The sequence below is a fragment of the Lepidochelys kempii genome, chromosome 3 (assembly GCF_965140265.1).
Source record: "Lepidochelys kempii isolate rLepKem1 chromosome 3, rLepKem1.hap2, whole genome shotgun sequence".
Lineage (NCBI taxonomy): Eukaryota > Metazoa > Chordata > Testudines > Cheloniidae > Lepidochelys > Lepidochelys kempii.
The window spans coordinates 116,042,381-116,066,313 of record NC_133258.1 but is presented as its reverse complement, the minus strand read 5'-3'; the positions used below and the strand labels follow the sequence as shown (position 1 = coordinate 116,066,313).

Below are 23,933 nucleotides of genomic sequence, written 5' to 3'. Positions count from 1 at the left end.
CTTCATGTTTGTCTGTAGTAATTCTATAAATCTCTTCTGTCTGTGTTCTTGTAGCCGCTTGGGTACCGAAGTAGCTGAAATGAGAAAAAGGCAGCAGTCACAAAATGAAGGAACATCTGCCGTGTCTCAAGCACCTGGAAACCAAAGGCCCAACAACACATGTTGCTTTTGTTGGTGCTGTTGTTGCAGCTGCTCATGGTATGTCCCGTAGTGTACTTGGTATCATATCCAACACAGGTAAACAAAGAGAGTGAAAACTGCCAGTTGCTGGGAATGTATGGAATTCTCCGAGAGTCGCTCTGCTGAAAGTCAGACTTCATTTTTCGACACAAGAATTTTATTAAATAGTTCTCTGCTCTTTCTGGGCCGCTTGTGTTGCAGATGAGGGAGTGGGCATTGAAAATACGACTTTGATTTTGCCCCCTCTCCAAAGTTACTATCATAAAATGAGGAAGTAGCGGGTGTAAAACTCAGGTGGGCAGATGATCTTGAAAATGTCTTAATTTTACATTTAAGACACTCTTGTTTCAGTTTGTATTTTTTAGTATTTAAATTGTTCCCTCTAAACTATAAGAAATGTTTCAGAACACTTTGTCTTTGCATTCATTGGGCGGTAAATGGGCAGAAATGAGAACTATATAGAGCTGCAGCAATTTAGTTGTTCAATTAATAAATTGTTAACTAAATTCTCTAGTCTGAGAACATTAAAAAAATGGATTTCCACTGTGATCTTTCAACTAGCAAAAAGCACTATTTTAGCAGGGAAAGTCATTGCTACTCAGCTATTCTTAAAGGAACACTTGGATTGCGGAGTTTGAAGCTTAAGTCTATGAAATAACTTCAGTTAATCATTTCGCTGCACTGTATGTCTAAGGTGTCTGTTGCCGTAATATAGAAGGCTCCAATTTATATACATGCTTAACTTTACGCACATGGCTAGTCCTAATGTAGCATAAAGCTACTCTCAGAATTGTTCAGGGCCTATGCAAAGATATAATCATCTGAGTGTTTTTGGATTGGCCATTCTGTGTACATCTCTCCGATTTTACACTTAAGTCAGCCATTTGCTCCTTTTCCTGCATCTAAAAATGCACATCAGAGGGTACCAAATATCACAATGGCACAGCCTCTTCTGAACCTCTTCCCTGCCACGTCCTCCTCTTTGCCACAGGAGCAGGAACAGAACAGCACAAACTTCCAGCTCTCACAGAACCAGAGGATCCATGGGAACAAGAAAGAGTGAGTGAGGACATGCTATTAGGAAGCTATCCTGCTTCTTGCTATATGTTCACTCCATACAACACAGAGAGGCTTGAAGGCTCTTAAATGTGAAGACAAGCACTGAGCTGCCTCTGCTCTCCTCTGGCCTGTGTAAAGGGTATGCGGGGCCATAAGTATCAACTTTGCTTATGGATCTTTATAGGCTGCACTGGGATAGATATTTGAATAATCAGTTCTCCTCACACATCCTTAGAGCTTTGTTTCCCTTGGAGAGCCTTCAGGGTAGTATGCAGTTCCCATACATTTGAACAGCTTGTGCATAGTCAATCGAGATATGATCCATCATTGCATTACAATGTTGGGTGTACTCTCAACTGCTTTTGTAGAAGTGTTTATTGCTGATCATATCCTGACGTTTTTTCTGAATGTGGACTTGATTGTGCATGAAGAACTGGGTAAGCCTAGTTTCCATCTTAAAAGTAAAGTCTAACAGGCTAGCTTGAGGGATGTAGTGGAAATGCCATTGCTTGTGATTCTTAAAACTAACCTGAACAATACAATGGTGAAAATAAATCCTGCACGGGCAGAATGATGACCTAATGGGTCTCCCATCTCTAACTTCTGAATCTGTGATTGAAGCCCAAAGAAGGTGTGGGAGGGGTTGAGGGGGAGTCATTTCTGAAAGGCAATTTTGGCCCTTTTAGAACTTGAGTCAAAATGAAATATTTGTTTTGGTGTGGAATTTGTCTTGTGAGCTTGTTTATGGCTACAAGGAGCCAGCATGCTACTTTCTTTCTCTCACTCACTGTCTCTAATAGCTTTTATATATATAAAAAGACTACATGAGAAACCTGACTTGCTGATTATGGTTGCAGGCAAGAAATTCTCTGGAGCCATATTATGCAGGAAGTCATATTAGATTATCATAACAGACTATGCTGGCCTTAAACCTACCCAGACTCTCCCCAGTTCCATCAGTTCTTATATCTGGAGTATTATGAATCTCACCAGATGGCTTTATGGAGACGTTGTTGGGTTCATTACTGGTGACAATGCTCTAATAGAACCTGCCAGTACTGATGCTGTTGGCTATTTCCAGCTCTGCCAGCAACATGTGTGACGTTAGACAATTCAGATCGCTTACCCTCTCTGTGCCTCAATCTCCTTGCTGTTAAAAAATAAGTACAATACTTGCCCACCTCAGAGCATGGCTTGCGCAGCTTATAATGAATGCTTTCACTTTTGTCAATAACAAGGCTGTATCTGTTCAAGGTGCTAGTTCATTAGCTGACAGCTCTGGACAAGTCATTACAGTTCTAAAAATATCCTAGCGAGTCATGTGATATTTCAGTTTTCTTTCATTCCACCCAGTGTTAAAGTCAAATGAGGATTAAGACTCTGTTTACATAGCAACTTAGTCAAATACCCACACCTTTGTTTGTGGAAATAATATCTTTCCTAATAGAGAACTTGTTAGCAGCATTAGGTCTTTATTCAGAAAGCTATTCCGTGTACCTTCTGAGAATGATTAGTTATGTTGTGGGTTATATTTTTTAAACTATGTATTTTTTAAATAAATGGCACCTGTTAATTTTGGAAGCTATTTCCAATAGCACTGGAAGTCTAGTGGTAATAAGCATTAGCAATTTAAAGGGTGCTGGTCATAGGGGCAGGAATTAGAGGTGCGGGGAGTGCTGAAGCACCCCCAGGTCTCTGCTCCTGGCCCCGCCCGGGGCTCCACGCCCAGCTGCTGGCCCCCTGCCCGGGGCTCCACTTCTGGCCACTGGCCCCATGCTGCCCCCAGCTGTGGCCCCAGCCTCAGCCCCCTTGCCCCTATCTGCATCCTCCCCTCCTGGAGCCATGGCCCCACTCCTGGCCCCAGCTCTGGGGGCCTGGGGCACAGACAGGGTAAAGGGGGGCATGAGGTAAAAAGTTTGGGGACCATTGCTTTACAGTTAGCTGACTCTCTGCACCCCCACTATAAAAAGTGTTCCAGCGTCATTGGTGTGGGTTGTCAATGCTGGCTGTTACAGGGAGAGGTGGGAGAGAAACTGTCCCTTTCTGTTAACCATTTCACTCCAAATAAAAACACATTCCTAGAGTGCAAGGCTGGAATGGACCACTGTGATCATCTAGTTTCGCTTCCTGTGTAATACAGGCCATAGAACTTCCCCAAAATAATTCCTCTTGAACTTGAGCATCTCTTAAAAAAAAAATCCAATGTTGATTTGAAAATTGCCAGTGATGGAGAATCCAGCACAACCCTTGGTAAATAGTTCCAGTGGTTAATTATTCTCACTGTTAAAAATGTGTGCTTTATTTCCATTCTGAATTTGTCTAGCTTCAGCTTCCAGCCATTGGATCGTATTATACCTGTCTCTGCTAGATTAAAAAGCCTATCATTAAACATCTATACCCCATGTAGATACTTGCAGACTGTAACCAAGTCACCCCTTACCTCCTTGAATCTACCACTGGAAGGTATCTTTTCTAATCATTTAAGCCCCCTGCATTCCCAGGGCTCTTCTCAGAACCTCCTCTAACCTACCAACATCCTTCAATTGTGGACACCAGCAATGGACACAGTATTCCACCAGCAGTAGCACCAGTGCCCAACAGAGGTAAGATAAGCTCTCCACTTCTACTTGGAGTTCCCCTGTTTATGCATCCAAGGATTGCATTAGCCCTTTTGGCCACAGTGTCTCACTGGGAGCTCATGTACCGCTGATTTGTCCAACGTGACCCCCAAGTCTCTTTCAGTCACTCTTTCACCTCCGTCATGTAAGTACGGTCTATGTTCTTTCACTCTAGATGGATGCATTTACAGTTAGCCATATTCAAATGTGTAGTTTGCTTACATAGAGCTTACCAGGCAATCCAGATCGCTCTGTATCAGTGACCTGTCCTCTGAAATATTTACCACTCTCAATTTTTGTGTCATCTGCAACCTTTAGCAGTGGTGATTTTATGTTTTCTTCCAGGTCACTGATAAAAATTTTAAATAGTGCAGGGCCAAGAACTGATCCCTGGGGGATCCCACTAGAAGTAAACCCACTCGATGATGATTTCCCATTTACAATTGCATTTTGAGAGCTATCAGCTAGCCAATTTTTAAACTATTTAACATGCGCCACGTTAATTTGGTGTTTGTTGTAATTTTTTAATAAAAATGTTGCACAGTACCCAGTCAAACGCCTTGCAGAAGTCTAAGTATATTACATCACCACGGTTACTTTTATCAACTGAACTTGTAATATCATTAAAAAAATACCAAGTTAGTTTGACAAGACCCACTTCATATAAAACAATGTTGATTGGCACCAGCTCTATTACCCTCCTTTACTCTATTAATCAAGTCCCATATCAGCCACTCCATTATCTTGCCCCGGATCGATGTCAGACTGACAAGCCTATAATTACCAAGTATCCCATTTACCCTTCACAATATAGGTGCAACATTCATTTTTTTTCCTGTCTTTTGGAATTTCCCCAGTGTTCCAAGACTTAGTGAAAATCAACATTAGTGGTCCAATGAGATCCTCAGCCAACGCTTTTTAAAATTCTTGGATGCAAGTTACCTAGGTGCGATTATTTTAAAATGTCTAACATTAGTAGCTGCTGTTTAATGTCCTCCAGAGTTACTATTGGAATGGAAAGAATCTTATCCTATGATATGACTACATCTTCTGTTTTTCCCCCAAATACGCAACATAAATATTTATTGAACCGTTCTGCCTTTTTGGTGTTATTATTGATAATTCTACCATTTCCATCTAATAATGGACCAATACAATTGTTAGGATTCTTTCAGTTCACAATATACTTAAAAAACTCCTTCTTATTGTCATTAATTCTGCTGACCATCAAATTCTCCTTGTATCTCTTTGATTCCCATATGAATTTTCTACAATTCCTGGCTTCTGATTTACATTCATTACTACCAACTTCCCCTTTCATCCATTTGTTATATACATATATATGTAATTGAGTTGTTTGGTTGGTAGGTTGATCACTGCATTTGCTTCTCCTCTAAACCAGTTAGGTGTTTTTAACCAGTATGACCTTCTTCCTTGATTGTGGAATTATAGCTTTTGGGGCATCTAGTAAAGTGTTCTTGAATAATTCACAATTATCACACACACTTTTTCTGGTTTAAATTCTTCCTCTAAGTTGATTTCTCTCATAATTAATTTCAGCTTTGTGAAATTGGCCATTTTAAAGTCCCAAATGTATATAATTAGTTTGGACTTTATTCTTTTTGCACATTAGAAATGTGATCAAATTATGATCATTTGTACCTAAACTACCATTAATGTTTGGTTCTGTAATCAATTTCTCTTTCTCTGTCAAGACAAGGTCCAATATAGAAATCACAGATGTTGGCTACAAAGCTTTTTGAGTTAGGAAATAGTCATCTATAACACTCAGAAATTCCAAAGATGTTTTAATACTGGCAGCATGAGATCCCCATATGTCACTCAAATTGAAATCCCACCTCCCCAATCACTCAGCTTTTTTCCCCTATGCTTGATAGTTAGGTGCGCAAGCAGGCGGTCATCCTGTTCCCTAGCGTGATTTGATGGTCTGTAACAGACACCAATTACTACCCTATCTTGTGCTTTATCTGTTAGGATATTGATCCATAAGCATTCAAGAACATTTTCTTCTGAGTTAGCAATGACTTGGAAACAGATGATGCCACTTTTGACATAGTGTCATTCCTCCTCTTGATCCTTTTACCCACTTGATCCTTCCTAAAGCGGTTAAAATGGATGGCTATAACATTCCAGTCATGTGACTCATCCCTCTAGGTTTTGGTGAAACTACCTAGATCAAACTTATGTTCATAAATGAGCAATTCCTCTCGTTTGCTATCCAGGCTCTTAATACTGGTGTGAACATAATTAAAAAATTTATTCTCTTCATATCCTTTGGTTCCTTGATCAATTTTGTTCTCAAATCTCATTTTTGTGCTAATTGAGCGCTCATACCTTTCTGCCTTTTACCGTCCCCTTTTATTGTTAATTTAACACCCTCCTGACTATCTAGCCAGCCTGTCCCCAAGGAGATTGGTCCACCTTCTATGGGGAGACGGGACTGTATAGTTTGGATGGCCTCCACCTCAGCAGGAGGGGAAACCAATGTTCCACAAAACCAAAACTCTCCACCCTACACCACTTACCTAGCCAGTGGTTCACTTCCAGAATCTTCTGCCTTCTGTCTTCATTCACTCACAGGACAGGAAGGATCTCCCTGAAGATTGTTTGAATATGATTTTTCTTCAGCACCCTTCCCTGAAGTCATCTGTTGCCTGAAGTCATCCGAGATGTACTGTCATTAGTGCTGATAAGAACCATCACAAATGGATCCTTTCCCATCAACTTCAAAAGCTCATCCAATCTTAGAGTGATATCTCATGTCTTGGCTCCAGGAAAACAATACATCATCCTAGTGCATGCCTGTCTCTTGCAGAATGTTCATTTGATTCTTCTTAGTATAGAATCCCCAGCAAGGATAGTCTGTCTTCTTGGATAGTTAAAGATTCTTTGTGGGCAAACTTGCTGTGTTGTCAAATGTACAGTAGCTAGAATGTCTTAATGCTCTATGGAATGGTGGTAGCACAGCAAGAAACCTGGAGAACCAGAAATGAAAGGCTTAGCCAACATAAACCACTTCATTTTTCGACTGGCCCTAGAGATGCAAAACTTACAACAAGTAAAGACTGAGGATGATTAACTTACCCTGTCAGGAGATTAAGTTTTTTGGTGTTGTCTCCACGCTGTGGGAACTGCATGCCTAGCTCTTATACTAACTAATCATTTTTAGCTATAGTTGGCAGTTAGGGTATTGGATCCTTATATGCCAATAAATACACATACTCGTTACATACCTACTTTCTTTAACAGTCCCTTGTTTCCACTTAATACCTAGCAGAGCAGTCACAGAGCCAACTCCTTTCTGTCATGTTAGTATAAATATTTGTAAATTGCGTAGTTCAAAACATTATAAATCTGAACACATATACGGAAGTTAGCTGTCTTTCTACTTTTAGTTGGTTTCTGCTGAGGTTTTACCCAAGTTGGCAGGTGCATCTAAAGGATTTTAAAAGGTGTTCCTCGTGAATTTAGCAGGACAACTTGCACCTTTGAAAGATACTCTGCCAAAGTATGATGTCTGCAAATCCCTCTTCCTTCAACACCAAAACCAAAAGATTTGGTCCAAGATCTGCTCCTGCAAGAGAACCTGGTAACATGAGTTGGGAGACCTTCTAAGATGGCTTCCCCAGGAAAGAGTAAGCTAGCCACAAAGCCGTCCTTGGTCCTGAAGCTTGATACAAATTCCCAGGCTGAAAGGCCTTATCTGTTTTTTAAAGCCTTCATTCAAACAGCTTCTGAAGGTATCTCCCGAACCCTCCTCTTCTGGAAATTGGAAAGGCACCACTCATGTCAACATTTCTGACTTTGGAGATTTAGAATGGAAAAGAAATTTGGACACTACTCCATTTTATTACATTACTCCATTTTATGGGAGTGGGAGGGGAAAGGGGAGAAGTTGATTTTTAAAAAAAAATGTTGAATAGAAATTGTTCCATTTCAAACCCTGCTAAACAAACTCAGAATAGTTCACAGTTCTTTTTTTCCATTTTTTGATCAGGTCTAATGCCTTGATGGAAACATCACCTCTCTTCCATGGGAATTAATTCATTCTAGGTCACAATGGGCTTAGCTGGTTCAGTTCATGCCTCTTACCTCCATGGGCCAGTCTTGTTAGATCTGTGTCAGAGTAACTATAAGGGAGTGCACCTGAGCTTCCCTTCTCAAGCAAAATTCCCAATGAAACCAGTAAAATCTGAATAAAACTCACAATCTGGGCCTAATTCTCACACTATGCAGAAAATGTTCTTGTGCAGACAGTCTTCTAAATTATCTTCTCTTTGGATCCATTAACTCAAAGGAGAGTGAGTTTGTGGGGAGGGTGAGAAAACCTGGATTTGTGCTGGAAATGGCCCAACTTGATTATCATACACATTGTAAGGAAAGTGATCACTTTAGATAAGCTATTACCAGCAGGAGAGTGGGGTGGGAGGAGGTATTGTTTCATGGTCTCTGTGTATATAATGTCTTCTGCAGTTTCCACAGTATGCATCCGATGAAGTGAGCTGCAGCTCACGAAAGCTTATGCTCAAATAAATTGGTTAGTCTCTAAGGTGCCACAAGTACTCCTTTTCTTTTTGTGAATACAGACTAACACGGCTGTTACTCTGAAACCTGTCAAAGTTTCTAGGTCACTAGACAGAGCTGCCTAGCAAACATTCTCTTTTTGCATCACAAGACTTGGGGGACAAGGCAGAGATTTAACTACTTGAAACACCTGAAAACTGGCCCCACTCAAGGTTCTTCAAACTACTTAAAATGGGAAAACTGAACTTTCAGCATTTGGACAACCAAAAAGAAGACATTCTGACTGTTAGAGTACTCTTTTCGTGCCTTAATTGGTTAAATTAATGGTACTTCAGCAATATTCCAAACACTTGTCCTAAGAAAGAAAGAAAGAAAGAAAGAAAGAAAGAAAGAAAGAAAGAAAGAAAGAAAGAAAGAAAGAAAGAAAGAAAGAAAGAAAGAAAGAAAGAAAGCTGGTACCACAACAGGGTACAGGGTACCACAAAGGGAAACAGCAGATGGGGGGAAAACATGTATAATCCTCGAGTGTAACATTAAAAATAAACATGCTCACTCTTCAATCATCATTCGGCAGGGGCAAGGATTTTTCCTTCTGATTTTACTGGAGCCTTATGAATATTTAGTGCTTGTAACAGGGCTAGAAACAGGTGGCTCTGTGCACACTGTTTACACAACTCTCCTAGGGCATCGCAATCTGCCTTGCAAACCTTTGGACCTGGGCCCTGCCTGATATACTGTGCCAGAATGTGTTCTGGTTTAATGAGAAGGGCAAACTTCCAGCAATTAGTAGCCTGAGATTAACAAACACTTCTCATGTGTGATTTAAGCAAGAGAGAGATCTGGGCTGAAGAACTTCAAAGATAACACCCAAGAAAATGACAGATCATTGCCCAGCACCTTATTGTCACTTACACCAGTGCAATGTGGGTGTAAAATGGTACTATTCTGACTAGTAGTACTTCATATCCACTCTGTGCTTGTGTAAATGATTACACAAGGTAGGGATGGGTGTTCACTTGGGTACCAAGTGCATTACTTAACTACTTAAGTAACTATTCCACCATAACTTCAGAACAAGAGTGAATTATTTGATTTGGGTTTTTTTGGGGGGGGTGGGGGGGCATTTAAAGCTATTCCACTTGTGAATTTGAGTTTTGATTCAGATGAATTGGAGAATCAAGAATAGGAATCTAATATATAGGAATATAGAACAGACACTATAATGCAGTACTCTAGGAAATTGTTGCACTGTTATTGGCCAGTTGTTAGGGTAGTGGGGGGAAGGGGTGTGTTTCTGAAACTGTAACCTAATTTTTCTGACCTCAAAAGTTCACATTAGTTCTGAGATGCATTGAGGTTTGTGTCTGTATTTACTGTGACTTGTCCATCTGTGGTAACCCAGTAAGGATGGGCTGAGGGGAAAAACCTAAATATATGAAATTAGCAGGTAGTCCATAACTTAAACTGAAGTGTCACAAAAGAAAATGGAAAGACCTTTATGTACACAATAGTGCTAAATTCAGAATCCCCATCATTCTGATAGCAAAGTCCCAGAAAATAAGAGGGAGAGCTGAAATCCCCCACAATGAAAATCTGATGGGCCCCATTTGAAACCAACAATTGGACATTGCTGGGAAAATTGGGGTGCAAAAAAATCAGACCCCCTGATTTGAAGAGTAAATACGTGGGGTCACATGACCCTTAATCTTCTTCAGCGACACCTAAGCTGCTGGCAGTAGTTTCTTAGAAGGAGAGCTAAGACTAAACCAAGTTAATTTTAGAAAATGATCTTGATTCCAGCCTGTTGCAGCACCATTTATGCATGTAGGGGTAGCTGACCTTGAGGAGAAATGCAACCCTGAGAGGAAGGCAAGGAGTGGAGGTACCCTCTCCATCAGAAGAGGGTAGCTTGAAGACCCTCAGGGAGATGTGCTGATTCAGCACATCTTGCTGGCATCCTAGCCCTCCCTCTTCACATCCAACCTCACCTACCTTCTGGGCAATGCCATTCAGCTCTAGGACTGGGGAGTACGGGCTGTGGGAGGCTTGAAGTGTTATAGTCCTGTCACGGGTGGACTTTCTGCCACCAGGACAGATGAGCAAAGTTGTGTTGCTGGAAAAGAAACTGGAGAGCTAGGGCACCTGAGTCCTGCTCACATTGCAGTTCGTGTGAATTTCAGGGGGTAGGAGTGTTGGCCCCATGTCAGTCCAGAACATATTGTGAAGAAGCTTTGTCTTCTCCTTTCACATCTGACTTTTATATAGCTACACAAAGATGCATTGACTTTAGACCCTGGAAAAAACACAAAACTGCTGCAAGGGGAGAGGCTTAACATAGGCCTAAGTTGAAAATAAAATGGGAACTAGGACACTCTGTATGGTACCTTAAAGGAGCAAGGGGAATTTTTGTAAGTTTTCCATTTTATTCAACAGTGGCATATAACAGGATATTAAATATTTAAGTTTTATCAGGAGAAATTCTTACCCAAATAAGACACTGGTTCCTAACTGAAAGGGAAAAGGTACTGGCTCCAGTCAATTTGTTAGCAGCATAGCTTCAAACTGGTAAAGGTTTATCATGTAACTATGTATTATTCCAAATCGGTTTAAAATGTCAGTTGAAACAGGAATAAATGTCTAGGGCTTTTAAATAAAAAATGAGGATAGATCATGGAAATGAGTCTCTGTAGGCTAACTCCTAGTAGATAAAACCCAGAAGATGAAGAATCTTCTGTTAAAAGTAGGCCAGTCACTCATCAAGGCAGAAAAAAGGAGATGACAGTCTTATCTAGTCATCTTAATATGATTCAAAAATACAAACGCGTGGCCAGATGGCAGCATTCGTGATTATAAACTAGGTACTGGTACTACCCCCCTCCGTTGGGTGCCCTCAACTCCCTTTGACATCTCTGTGTTGGGAGCACATGCTGGCTCAAAGACTGGGCTCTTCGCTCTATGGAAAATTTGAAAAATAGCAATTAAAGTCCATTGTGAAACAGTGCAAACTTCTCTCTATATCCATACAGACTTCTGTGATGATCACAACCCAGCAGTGTGTTTAAAAATAAATAAAAAATGAACGGTTGAATGAAAATGAAGGGGTAACATCCCTAATTTGCCTTGAAAAGAGTATAGGCAGGTGTATAAACACTCATACTCAACTCTGCCAATGCACCTCGGTCCTAAATAGCAACACCTCTGCTTTTATCCGGTCTTGAACCTCTCTCTCTTTCTAGAGACTATCTGTACTAAATTGTGTGGTGGCTATTTTATATGCTCCTCTCTGTAGGTGACCTACGGGAGGTTTCAATATGTATCTCTGGAAGTGGGAGACTGAAAGTCTGTCTTAACCATTTAATCTGTTATTTCAAAATCATAACAAAATAGAATGCAATGCTGTGCAAAATCAGTTTAATCCTATTTATTAAGGAAGTATATTCTTCAATATCATAATAGGAATCTTTATAAAAAACATAGACTCCCTAAGCCAAAAACTTAATAATGCTTTTGAATAAAACTATGAGAGCTTAGCAGGAACATTCCTGTCATATCTCCCCATTGTGAAAGAAGCAACAAGAGTGTAACAAGCTGGTGGCCTTAGCAAAGCTAACTCTCGTCATGCGCTTGGCAACTTGCTAATGGGCTCCAATTCTCCACTGCCTTATACCTTGGATAGTCATTCACCCTGTGCAAAGCAAATGTAAGTGGCTATACAAAGTGTAAGGCAGCAGAGACCTGAGACCCAGTGTGCACTTGTTGGAATAGCATTGGAATCACTAAAGTCACCTGCCAAAAGACTACTCCAAACCACTCTGATGGTGAAGCTTCTGTTCACCTCGTGTCCCTTTAAATTAGTATCCTTTCTAGTTCTCTGGGTCCTAGACGACAGGTGCCTTTATGCCTTTCAAATATACTAATCACTTGTAGAATAGCTGCAGTCAGTACTAAGGTCTCTGGAGCATGTCTAGAAACTACACATACCCACTGCATGCAACAGAATATAAAGAGCAACAATATTTTGAAAGAAGAAATTAAACTGACAGGGAGACAAGTGGACTGATTTGGTGAGTTGGTGGGACGGGGATCAGAGTACGGTAAGGGCACCCCAAGTCCAGTATTTGCCTACGGCATGAACCAGAGGCCAGCCCTGCTGTAGTGAAATAGAACCAGAATAATTCCATTAAAAATCAGTGATAAGAGGATTTAGCACACCAGATTGCGGTCGTGGATTTCTTAAAGTGCACTCGACATTTGAGACTAAAATAGGATGCTTTTTCTGAGAGAAGACTAAAAGTTCCCAAAATATTGATTTAATAGCTTCTGCTGTAAATACCATATGAAAGCAGTGTGATTTCTTTATGATTGAGGTCCGTTGAAAATTTTTTCCTTCCATCAGTGTTCACTATGAAATTCTGGGAGGAGAAAGACAACTAGGAAATAAGCAGGGTTTAGTAAAGCCCCCTTGTGGACAGTGTTGTATCACTAGACCTTTTAAAATGCTTGTGTGCTTTTGTATGTCCTCAAGTTCACACTTGTCATCAATGACCTCAAAATGTATCTCCCACCATTACCCAGGAGAAACAGGTATTTCTTAATTTAAATTTTGTTAAAATAGCTCCCAAACTGTACCATTTAACTCAAATCTTTCTCTATAAACATGATCATAGTGACTGTAAATTACCTGAAAAAGACTAAACTCTCAATCTGAATTTTTATTAAAGCTAATGTTAAAATTATATAATGCACAGGTTGAGGGAATTGCATTGGTACATCTGGGTATAGGGCTTAAATTATTCAAAAGTACAAAGTATGCTTTAAAAATCATAAAATACATATAGTACATAATCAACAATAACCCAAACGTAGATTGATAAATTTAATTATACAGTTTAGGTGTCAGCATCCAAATATTAGGATACATCAGTCATGAAAAGTTTTACAGAGAGTTGGTTGTAGAAAGCAAATATAGCAATGAGTGGAGATTGTCCCTCAGTCATTGAACATTTAGGACTGGTTGTCCCTCAGTAAATACAGTACATCAGAGAAGTATTTATCTACGTATTGCCCTTAGCCAGAAGTCCAAGAAGTAATAATATACTGGCACATATGGAAAAACAACATCAAAACCTGAAAATAAGTGCATATTTCTAAGTAGAACAAACTATTAGGATGCTGTACCACATCGGCACCTAGGCTCATACCTGACAGCATGGTACCAAGTTGAGTGTAGAGGTGCCATACTACAGAGAAAGGGGTCCCTTCTCCACATCTTTAGCTATCTTGGCAGCAGAGAGATTCCAGAGCACATTCAGAGCTGAGGTGGGAAGAGATAGAATTTCAGAGTTTTGATCAAAGTTCCTTAGTAAAATACAGTCTAATACTACGGCTGCTAACTGTAGCTTGGTGCATAATGTTTGCTGTGTCTGCCTCCATGGCAGCAGCACCACCAGCATCTAATGACATCTTCATGGATTTGAGATGCTGAGAGTATGAAAGGCTCCACTTAAAACCAGATTTTCTTATAATATAAATTTCTGTTATCTAAGTAGGAAAATGCATATGAATGTACCGAGCAATATATTCTTCCCTACACTCTTATTAAACTCATATTCTATAGAAGTACATAGATTGTATACTGCAATAACAAATATATGGTACCAACACGACTTCATATTAAAACTAAAACACTGTCTAAATCAAGGAAATTCACAATAGAGGCTAAAACTCTCTCCTCTATTAATTCCATTGTAACTAGTTTATTGAAAGACTTGCAGAATCTCATGCAAGACCACATTACCCCTCCCTACCCCCAGGTTTAGGAAGACAATTCAACAAAACTTCTTGCTTTTGTGGGTTCTGTTAGGGTGAGGAGGTATCCAATAGAGACTATACTTCAGTTTGACATGTAGAAATAAAAGGCATGATCCTACTCTCCTTGAAGCCAATTGACAATCTCTCACTATCCTCAATGGGAAGAGAAGAGTAAGTCAAATTATATTTGAGAGCTTGCTCAGGGAACATGAGCCAAAACTAATTGCATGCTAATACAATGAAACCTGCCTCAAGCTACCTGCTAGGTTTTGCCTAGTAGGAGGTGACCTTTAAAGTTTATAAAACTTTTCTAAAAATCATGGAGACTCTTAACTGCATGCTGAAGACTGACTTGCCTGTTCATGGTGATGTGCATGTTCATGCATATTTCACTGTCTGAATTGCTGTCTTCTAGCAGGTGGCCAACAAGCCTTTTTGAATAATACACTAGTGATTGTGGAAGACAAAACATATATGTACAAAACTACAACAAGCCACAGACCCAAGTGATCATGGACATCAGTGTTTGGCCCTTGAATGTACATTAAAGGGTAGTATCCTGACTGGTAACCTCATGTTAAGAGGGAAGAAGCTGAACAGCTTAAATATATAACCTGTAAAGAGACCTTCCTGAGAAGAATTAAGCAAAAATAACTGATCAGGAGTGAAATACATGACACTTTGTTTTAAAAAATGCTTTGCTCAGCTGTCCTCCTAGTGAGTGAGTGAAGTTTCCTAGTTTAGTTTTCAGACTATTAAAATCTAGCAGATTTTTCTGCAGTCTCCAGAGCAGCAACTCCAGGAAGAGACTCGCTCAGCCCAGGATGGTGCATGCACAGTCTGGTCAGCAAGTGGGATCTGTCAGGAGCTGGCTCATGCTCAGTGCAGATAGGCCCTCCAGAAAATTAAGCTGCTGAACTCTTAACAAGTCTTTACTGAGCATGTCTGAACTTAAATTTTCAGAGGCTCACAATTTGCCCAAAAGGGGGCATATTTTCAGAATGCAAAAGGCACATCCCTGACACCAGAGGAATTTCCGACCATCAACAACCCACTAAACTTCTAGTTCCTGTTTCAACGTACCGAGGTGCCAGAGCTTCTCAGTGAAACGATTGTAGGATTTTTTTTTAACATGGGCAAATATATAGTTTCCCCTGTAATTGTTTGGAGAAACTGGTTTTTGCTGAAACTTTCCAGGAAAAGTCAGTGTGAGGCAGACACTCAGTATGGAAAACTTCAGCTCGAATGGTTAAAGTTTACAAAGTTATAAGCAACTGAAAACAGGGGCAGGTTCTGAGAAGTATCTCTACATGCATCACCTAGATTAGAAGAGAATGTGAACTGCTCTAACATGAGCTTTCTGAAGCTGGCACCAGAGTAGCTGCACCATACAGAGTTCTAAAAAACCACGTGGTGCACGATACAGAGAGTTGGCATTCAGCTGCTGCAGGCTTCAGCAGTCCCATAAAAGCCAGCATGAGGATTTAATACTGCAGAGCCCAAAGTGCATGCATGAACTAACTTTAATTTCTAAATCTTGCTTAGAAACCTCTCTATACCCATAACCCTCTATACCCAAAAAACTAGCACTGGGTACCAATTCTTATGAAGTTCAAATAAACATGGAGTCTCTAGGTCTTGGGAACTGAGACAAGCCAAAAAAGTTCAGAAAATATTAAATGAATTAAACCTAATACTGGTATTCTCCTTATGGCCTCTCACTTTCAAAAGCAAAATATCTATCACTGTATAAGATTGAGTGTGTGAAATTTCAAGCAGATAAGTTTATTTCTGGCAAAGATCAATAGGGAGGTAGGAGAGAGGTTTATTGACAAGCTAGGTTCTGTAAACATAGCTTGGAGGTTGCTTGGCTGTATCATTCATAGTTATACAACTTTGTCAATGGATTTTACTAGTATTTCAGTGATCTTTTCATATAATAGAGCAACATTGTCATGCTTCTCTGCTCCTAAATAAACATTGTCCTGCCCAGTTTTCACTAGCCTATGGCTCAAAACTTCCAGCTGACTTACAAGTAAGGTGCCAGACAACGTGTTAATTCTCTTTTCTACTGTATAAAAAAAAAGCCAATAGTCATCTGCTCATATGCACTGCAATATCATGGCACTACATTAATCTCTAGCTCCAGTGGCTTCAGAATCTGGCCCCTAGTCACTTGTGAGATGTATTCAGTTTTGTCTCGATTTGGGGATGACCATTCCATCGCTACTGCTTGCTACAGGGCATAGTTCTTAGTCGACCTGCCAATGCAGGAACTAGTAACTAACTGGAGGACAAAGGTCTCCATCTGGAAGCTGAGACTAGAAAAAATGAAACTAGAAATAAGGTGCAATATTTTAAACAGTGAGGGTAACTAACCATTGGAGAAACATAGCAAGGGTAGTGGTGTATTCTCTATTACTGTGATTTTTGTAATTAAAAGTGGATGTTTTTTCCAACAGATATGCTCTAGTTCAACCACAGCTATTGGACTTGAAGTGGAAATTAATTCAGGGCCTGTGTTTTACAGGAGGTCAGACTAGATGATCACAATGGTCCCGTCTGTCTTTAAAATATATATATCTATGACCTTACCGTCTTTTTTTGCCAGTCTCTTAATTCTGTGATAATTAGACTTCCCAGCAGCAGGAAGTGTCTGTGAATACTATGAATTTTAACCCCAGAGAAACGGACACTACCTGAGAACAAAAAGGTTACAGAGAAACATGTCAGAATGTCTGTCTGCCCCCAGTAAGTTTAGCCGAGAATATACATTATTCTTGATACTGAATGTATACAACACTGATTTCTAGTTTTAGGGTTAAATTCTGTCCTTGGATGCATGTAAGTTCCATCAGCTTCATCTGGTCCTTAGGCCGCAGTGAGGATAAATTTCTTGTTTATGTTACAGCAGTGTCCAGAGGTCCCACCAAGATCAGGGTCTCATTTTGCTACTCATACAGATGCATAGTAAGAGACAGCCCCTGCCATGAAAAGCCTACAATCTAAACATACAACACAAAGGATGAGATGGAAACAGGTGCAGAGAGGTGATAGGATTTTGCGCCAGGTTGCAGAACTGGGAATAAAATACGAATTTCTTGACACTCCAGTGCTTTTCCCACTAGACCAGTGGTGGGCAACCTGCGTTCCATCAGGGTAATCTGATTGAGGGCCATGAGACATTTTGCTGACATTGACCATCCACAGGCACGTCCCCCCGCAGCTCCCAGTGGCCACGGATCACCGTTCCCAGCCAATGGGAGCTGTGGGATGCGGCGGCCAGCACGTCCCTGAGGCCCGCCGCTTCACGCAGCTCCCATTGGCCAGGAACAGCAAACCACAGCCACTGGGAGCTGCGCGGGGCCATGCCTATGGGTGGTCAACATCAGCAAAATGTCTTGTGGTCCACAATCAGATTGCCCTGGTGGGCTGCATGCGGCCCATAGGCCACAGGTTGCCCACCATGGCACTAGACAATGCTCTCTTAGTTTGACGTCTACTTTCCATATACTCTGCAGCATACTGAATGACACCAGGGAAAGGGTTTTAATAACTTCCTTATTTTATGTTGATAGAGGTATAGAATGTGCATTGATGGGTATGTAGTGATTTCAAAAATACCTTAACTGTTTGGAGATGATAACTGAGATCATGCATGTATAAATACTAATTGATGACAGCCATGAATGGGCAGGACATCAGCCTAATCACCTGATTACAATAACATAGTAACAGTGCTCTTAGTTACACCTGTGTAAATCTGAAAAATATAGAGCTCCTGTCCCAGTTACTGCTCTGATAAATAACAGCTTTGGTGTCTAGGTTCCTATTTCTTTTTTGTACTCACTACCCTATTCATTTTTTTCCAACTTCAGTAGCCAGTCCTGATTCTCATACTTCAGCAGAAGCTTTGCATGAGCAAAGCAAGCAGCATTTGACCCCAAATATCTACTTAAACTAAGTATAATCTTATACCTCTCGGCTGAGAAACCTAGAGCCCCATTTAAAACCTGGGGTGTGGGTGGTTTGGAGTGGCTCAGCCCTGAGGCAGGCTGAAGAGCTCAGTGCAGTTTAACTACTGCTCACATCGCAAAAGAAAAAAGACAGGTCATTTCCTTCTCTTTGGGCTGAATTTTCCTCATCTTACCCATCACGCGCGCGCTCCCATTAAAATTGCATGAATAAGATGAGTAGGATGTGGTGAATCATAATGCTTTTTAACTATTTTTAAAAAACTGTTTGCAATCGTAAATTAATAAGGGCTTGATGTACCTAGCAAGCAGGATTATGTCTGTGATGCAAAGCTGTATTGTCCCCGGGGGAGCTTTGGGAAGGATTGTGCCTTGGGTACAATCCCTCACAGAAGTACAAAACAGAGCACATCTGTTATACGATCCTTTTGTGCTCCCACCCTACACCAATCAGTGGAGTTCTCTGGGAGCTGCCAGTTGCCTTTCTGTATCTCCTCCATGGAGTGACTTGTGACCACAGGGGCACTGAAGTCCCTGGGATCTAGAGGAGTGTAGGGGCCATGACAGAGGGAGGGAAGCTTCTTGTGCCATCTTCTCCCCCCCGCAATAAACCTTTGTGCTCTAACCAGGTACAAACTGACCCCAAGCAGTTACACGTGTGGACTTAAAGATTACAAGATGTAAAAAGTGGATGGTCCATATTCTGTTCTTGTTCTATACATGGAACTCCCATTGGCTTTGGTGGGTGCTCCGTTTATAGAATGACAGGAAATGGGTCAAAAGGAGATGGAAAAGGCTTTTTACCTGCCAACCCCAGAGTTCAGGATGTGTTGTTTCTCCTGCAGCAGTTGATGACATCCTAACACCTTAAGCAGCACAGGAGCTGCATTCCTACGCTGTAACAGGGGAAGCAGAACCAAGGGCCTGAACTCAGGTCTTGGCAGGTAAGTGAAGAAGCAACTGATTTCAAGCAGCTTTGTTTGAAAGTGTATATCTTTGTAATGTTTAAGTCTTAATATGTAATCTGCAATATTTGGAATTTTGGATTTTGGATTTTTAAAAGAGCCCTTGAGTTCACTTATAAGCGCTGCCAAACTGATGATAAAAGTGTTGATCACGCACCTGAGTGAAGAAGGGGTGGAGGGAAACCTTATTTACAGTTAGAGTGACTCAGAGTTGAATTTCTCTTTCAGTGTGAATGGAAGGTACTCAATTCAGTCGAAGAGGGAGAAACTTTTTTATTTAAACTTTTTATACATGCAGCTACATAAGATGATCAGGGGCATTGTGGATATTTGATATTCAAAATCTGAGCTACATTTGTTGGTTTTTTTTTCCATTGGACAAACTGTTCATGTGGTATGTTCCAGTTCCCAAGCCTAACTCTTACAATCAGATTTCCCATGCAAATATTGATGCCATTCAAAATTTGCTTCCTGTAAGCATCTTCCAGTATTCAATTCATTGTTTCTGTAAATGTTCCTGCTCGAAATTTCACCTGCTAGTATGTTCATAGAAAGCAAAGAAAAATGAAGCAAATGAGATTCAAAACAGGAACAAATATTTGAAGATTTTTTTTTACATTTTCATCTAGCTTTGAAGATGTATTTATTTATTTATTTTAGAAAAGGAAAGTCATTCTTCTCTCAGCTCCTAGTTACAGAAGGCTAACGGAAGTCTTTCTACTGAAAAACCGATACGTTTTATCGGTTTGAAAAACTAATAGTACTTGGCATATGGACAAAAGGACTTACCACTTAATGGTATGATCCATTTAGCACACTATTTGCTAAGTTGGCAATACATTAAAAATAAAAGTCAGTTTTCAAAGTAATGTGTCCAGGAGTCCTCACAAATTTGGTTAAAGAGGAAAGGATTCCTATGGGACAGCTACATGCTAAATCTTATAATTGAAACCACACAACATAATCTTAATGTAGGGGAAATCTTGTTCCTCAAAGAATGAATGAATCCCCAGCATTACTGGGGCATTTTTATAAGTGCCCAATAAAGTCTCTCTCCCTTTTCTTTTTTTTTCTTCCTTTCCTCTTACTTGTTACCAGTATTATTCTGACTCCACTTAGGGCAATCTTTCCAAAAGTGACCTCTAAATTTATGCCAGTCTTTGGGAGCACAACTATGAACTTATAGTAAATTGCATATGGAAATAGCATCTTCACCTCCTAGTCTGAGTTCTGGGGCATGCAAAAATTTGTGACCAAAAAACTCTCCCAAAACTGGGTTCATATTTAGAAGCTGGAGTGAAATCACTTTGGAAAACGTAGCCCTAAATATATACATACCCCATTCATTGGAGCATTGCTACAGTCATTGTTTTAAATTAACTTTCTCTAGACAAAATAAAGTGTTGTACTACATTGCAGCCTCACTGTTAGGAATGAAGATAGAGGGGACAATGCAGGACGGCCAACACATACAACCAAAATGGAGAGTATCCAAGTCATAGAGGAATGGTAAGTTTCTCACGTTAAGTCTTCCAGTGCTCACAATAGTTATCCAGTAAATCAAATGTCTGTATTTCTAACTCGGCTGTAAGTAATATCAGAACCTCACTTGATCTGAGGCTTCTAGGAACTTATCTGATGTTCCCTTCTTAAATCTTTGGATAAAAGGCAGTAAAATCGGACATGATGATGAAATGCGAGTAAAGGCATTCCAAGTCCTATCTTACCTACAAAAATAATTGTTTAAATAACGGTTGTGAAACATTGTTGCCCAAACATGTGGGGAGGAGAGAAGATGGGAGTGGAGGAACTGTCACTACATATTTTCTGGCCCTCCTTCCATATACACAAATTCAAGGGTCATGCAGTTGCTGCTCCAACTTGGAGTGCAAATGCTGCTGTTCCAAGACCTTGGGGAGCGGGAATTTTTCTCCTTCTCTCTGCAAAATTCCTTAGCATCCAGCTGAGTTATTTGGAATAGATGCTGAAGCAAGGATTTTAGCTTTAACTTACTGAACTTGAGATTCTGCTTATTATTCTCTTCTTAAATTAATGTAACTCTGGGGCATAGTGCCATCTTGCTCAAATATCTTCACCAGACTGTAATATTCACGAAGCAAGGAGTGTCCAGTTTTAGAGCAATGAGTTAATGGTTACAAAAAAGGAACGTAATGGATGAAACCAGATTCAATGCCCTACTCAATCCCTAAAGTCTGAATAAATTCCAGACTCTCTATCCTACTTCTACCTGTTTCAGTACTTCCTGGAAGTGCTGTCTTGTGGACACTGCACGTATCCATGCCACAAACTCCTTTAGCTTTAGTGGAGTTGCTTCTTATTTTCACCATTCTGAGAAGAGAATCCTGGCCTCTGAGTCCAAGAAATTATCACTGACTGACAAAACAGAAAATATGGAGTCTGTATTGGTTAATTAAAAAGTTATACCCATTTTGCTCAGGATAGCTTTCTGGAAGTATAAATATTAAATAACTTATGTATCCTGTATTGCTTGTAAAATAAAGGTTGAGTAAATGGATTTGAGCATGAGACATATGGTTGAATACTGCTTATTGTGTGACACGTATACTCAAAAGCTCTTAAACACTGGAACTTTCAGAGGCTTCCATCGTGCAGGAAGGACAGAATGAGTACCCAGTATTAAATTTAACTAAATTTAATAGTAGTTAAATAACTTGAACGACTTAACCCTCAAGTTTATAATTTATATATTAAACAATGTAGTCTTCTGATCTCCTATCCAGTGCTTAAAGTGTAACAAACTGGGAATAGCTTTCTTCTAAAGGTGGGAATGGTTTGGGTTTTTTTCCCCTTCTTCTGTATCCAATTTTGCCAGTAGCATCTGGTGTTACCCATCAAATCGTGTACTAATAGATTATCGTTCAGATCCGTAGCACCAAACAAAGGGAAGCTTACCAACTCTTAGGTACTAGAGACATATGCTAATTTAAAATATCTCTCAATTGGTATTTTGTTGGGCCTCATTAGTATGCCCTTGGCTGTCAAGGACCTCTTTGTTCTTCTCAGCCCTGCTGAACCAAATAATGCAGATGCACCTGATTGTCCTAGCGTCTTCAGAAGCAAGCAGTGACATCAGATGTCACCTAAACCAGCCTTGAAAGAGAATCCATTATCAACCATTCAGAATCCAATCTCCTTTAAGTACAGAGGCAGTAATTAAATTCTGTTGTGTCTTTGCAGTATGTCACTTTATTCTTGAGTTCTATGGATAACAAATAACATTAGCAAAAAATCAATAGAAAACCAGGGTACCCTGCCTCTTAAAATAAGACAAATTTAATTGCTATTGGGATTATGAATACAGAGGTGAACACAGTGCAAAACTTTATAGTTATTACTGAAGCCCCATTGCTTTCATAGTTCTTGACTACAGTGTAACTGAGGAGAATTTGGCCCAATGTATGTAAACACTGTTACAAAAACAGAAGCATATTCTAATGATACTTTCTTTTTGCAGCCAAAACCCTACTGCAGATGAAATTATGTCTTGGGCTCAGAATTTTGACAAGATGATGAAAACACCAGCTGGTAGGAACCTTTTCAGAGAGTTTCTTCGAACAGAGTACAGCGAAGAGAACCTGCTTTTCTGGCTTGCGTGTGAAGACCTAAAGAAGGAACAGAACAAGAAAGTTATTGAAGAAAAGGCGAGGCTTATATATGAAGATTATATTTCTATACTTTCACCAAAAGAGGTAAAGCTGGAAATACTGAACTTTCATTTGCTGTAATCAAGGATGGCAGGGCTACAGGTTCATGTGGTGGGGTCAGAAAACATACCTGACGTGCTAGATCAGACAGATTCTTCACACTGAGGCTCTCCAGCCAATGAAAAGGGGCCAGAGTTGGGGTTGGGGGCATTTGGTACCATTCACTCCAGCTTCTCAAATCTCTGGGTAAAGAAGCAAGGCTCAGTGATCACAAGGCCAGCAGTGGTATGTTGTTCTCTGCTTTTGTAGTGGAAAATTCCTTTTAGAGATAGGGAGTAAGCCAGGGAAGAAGGCTTGAGGAGATGGTGCCAATTAACAACTGTGACATCCCATACCTGGTGTTTAATTGGAAATGGAGCCATGGGACATGTTCATGAATAATCTCTAATAATACTTAAAAAGTTGTGTGTGGAGTGATGTCCTGCAATCACTGTTGGGGTTTGTTTGTTTTTTCTCAATATTTTAGATAAATGCTTGGATCGTGTCAAGTACAATAAGTTCCTTTACTTTCCCTACACTTTGAACAAGATCCTCAGCTTTTGTAAACTATTCTAGCTCTAAGTCAATGGAGCTATAGTGATTTATACCAGCTGAGGACTCAGCCCTATACATTTATCCTCCAAGATGGTTTCTAGAGGTAATTGCTTCCATTGTCATTATCTTGCCTTTCTTCTGTCTTGTAGTATGTTATGTTGCTTTTGAGTGATACGACTGTCAGTATAGTAAGCTAATAATGTTTTTCTCTTTCACTTATTAATATTCAGATGGCTTTCTAAGCCATCATGTAGCCCATAGCTCTCTCCAGCTTTTAGGTCTGCTGTAGCATTTGAGTTTCATCATGCTTAATAGCTCAAAAATGGTGACAAATTTCATGCTCAGTGTACATAAAGTTTTCCATGCAGATGCCCTTCAGTTTCAATGGCTATCCCAAATCATCTCCTGTCATTACTGTAGATCTTAAGAGGCAAGCAGGGGACCTCTTGAAATCACTTAGACGGGGCATGTGGGCTGGGAACCTTTGCCCCAGCTACTATG

The 23,933-nt window shown here is 40.2% G+C and overlaps 1 protein-coding gene across 3 annotated transcripts in view; it reads left to right on the top strand.

Annotated features, from left to right (window-relative positions):
• The window catches only part of RGS17 (regulator of G protein signaling 17), a 73,109-nt gene that overhangs the window by 45,781 nt on the left and 3,395 nt on the right, over positions 1–23,933 (top strand). For 2 of the 3 annotated variants that reach the window (XM_073335230.1, XM_073335228.1), the window contains exons 2-4: positions 55–198; positions 20,572–20,661; positions 22,649–22,883. In XM_073335230.1, the coding sequence (XP_073191331.1) occupies positions 80–198; positions 20,572–20,661; positions 22,649–22,883 (444 nt within the window). In that variant the 5' untranslated portion in view covers positions 55–79. The remainder of the gene's footprint in view (positions 1–54; positions 199–20,571; positions 20,662–22,648; positions 22,884–23,933) is intronic. The other variant, XM_073335231.1, reaches the window with a different exon arrangement.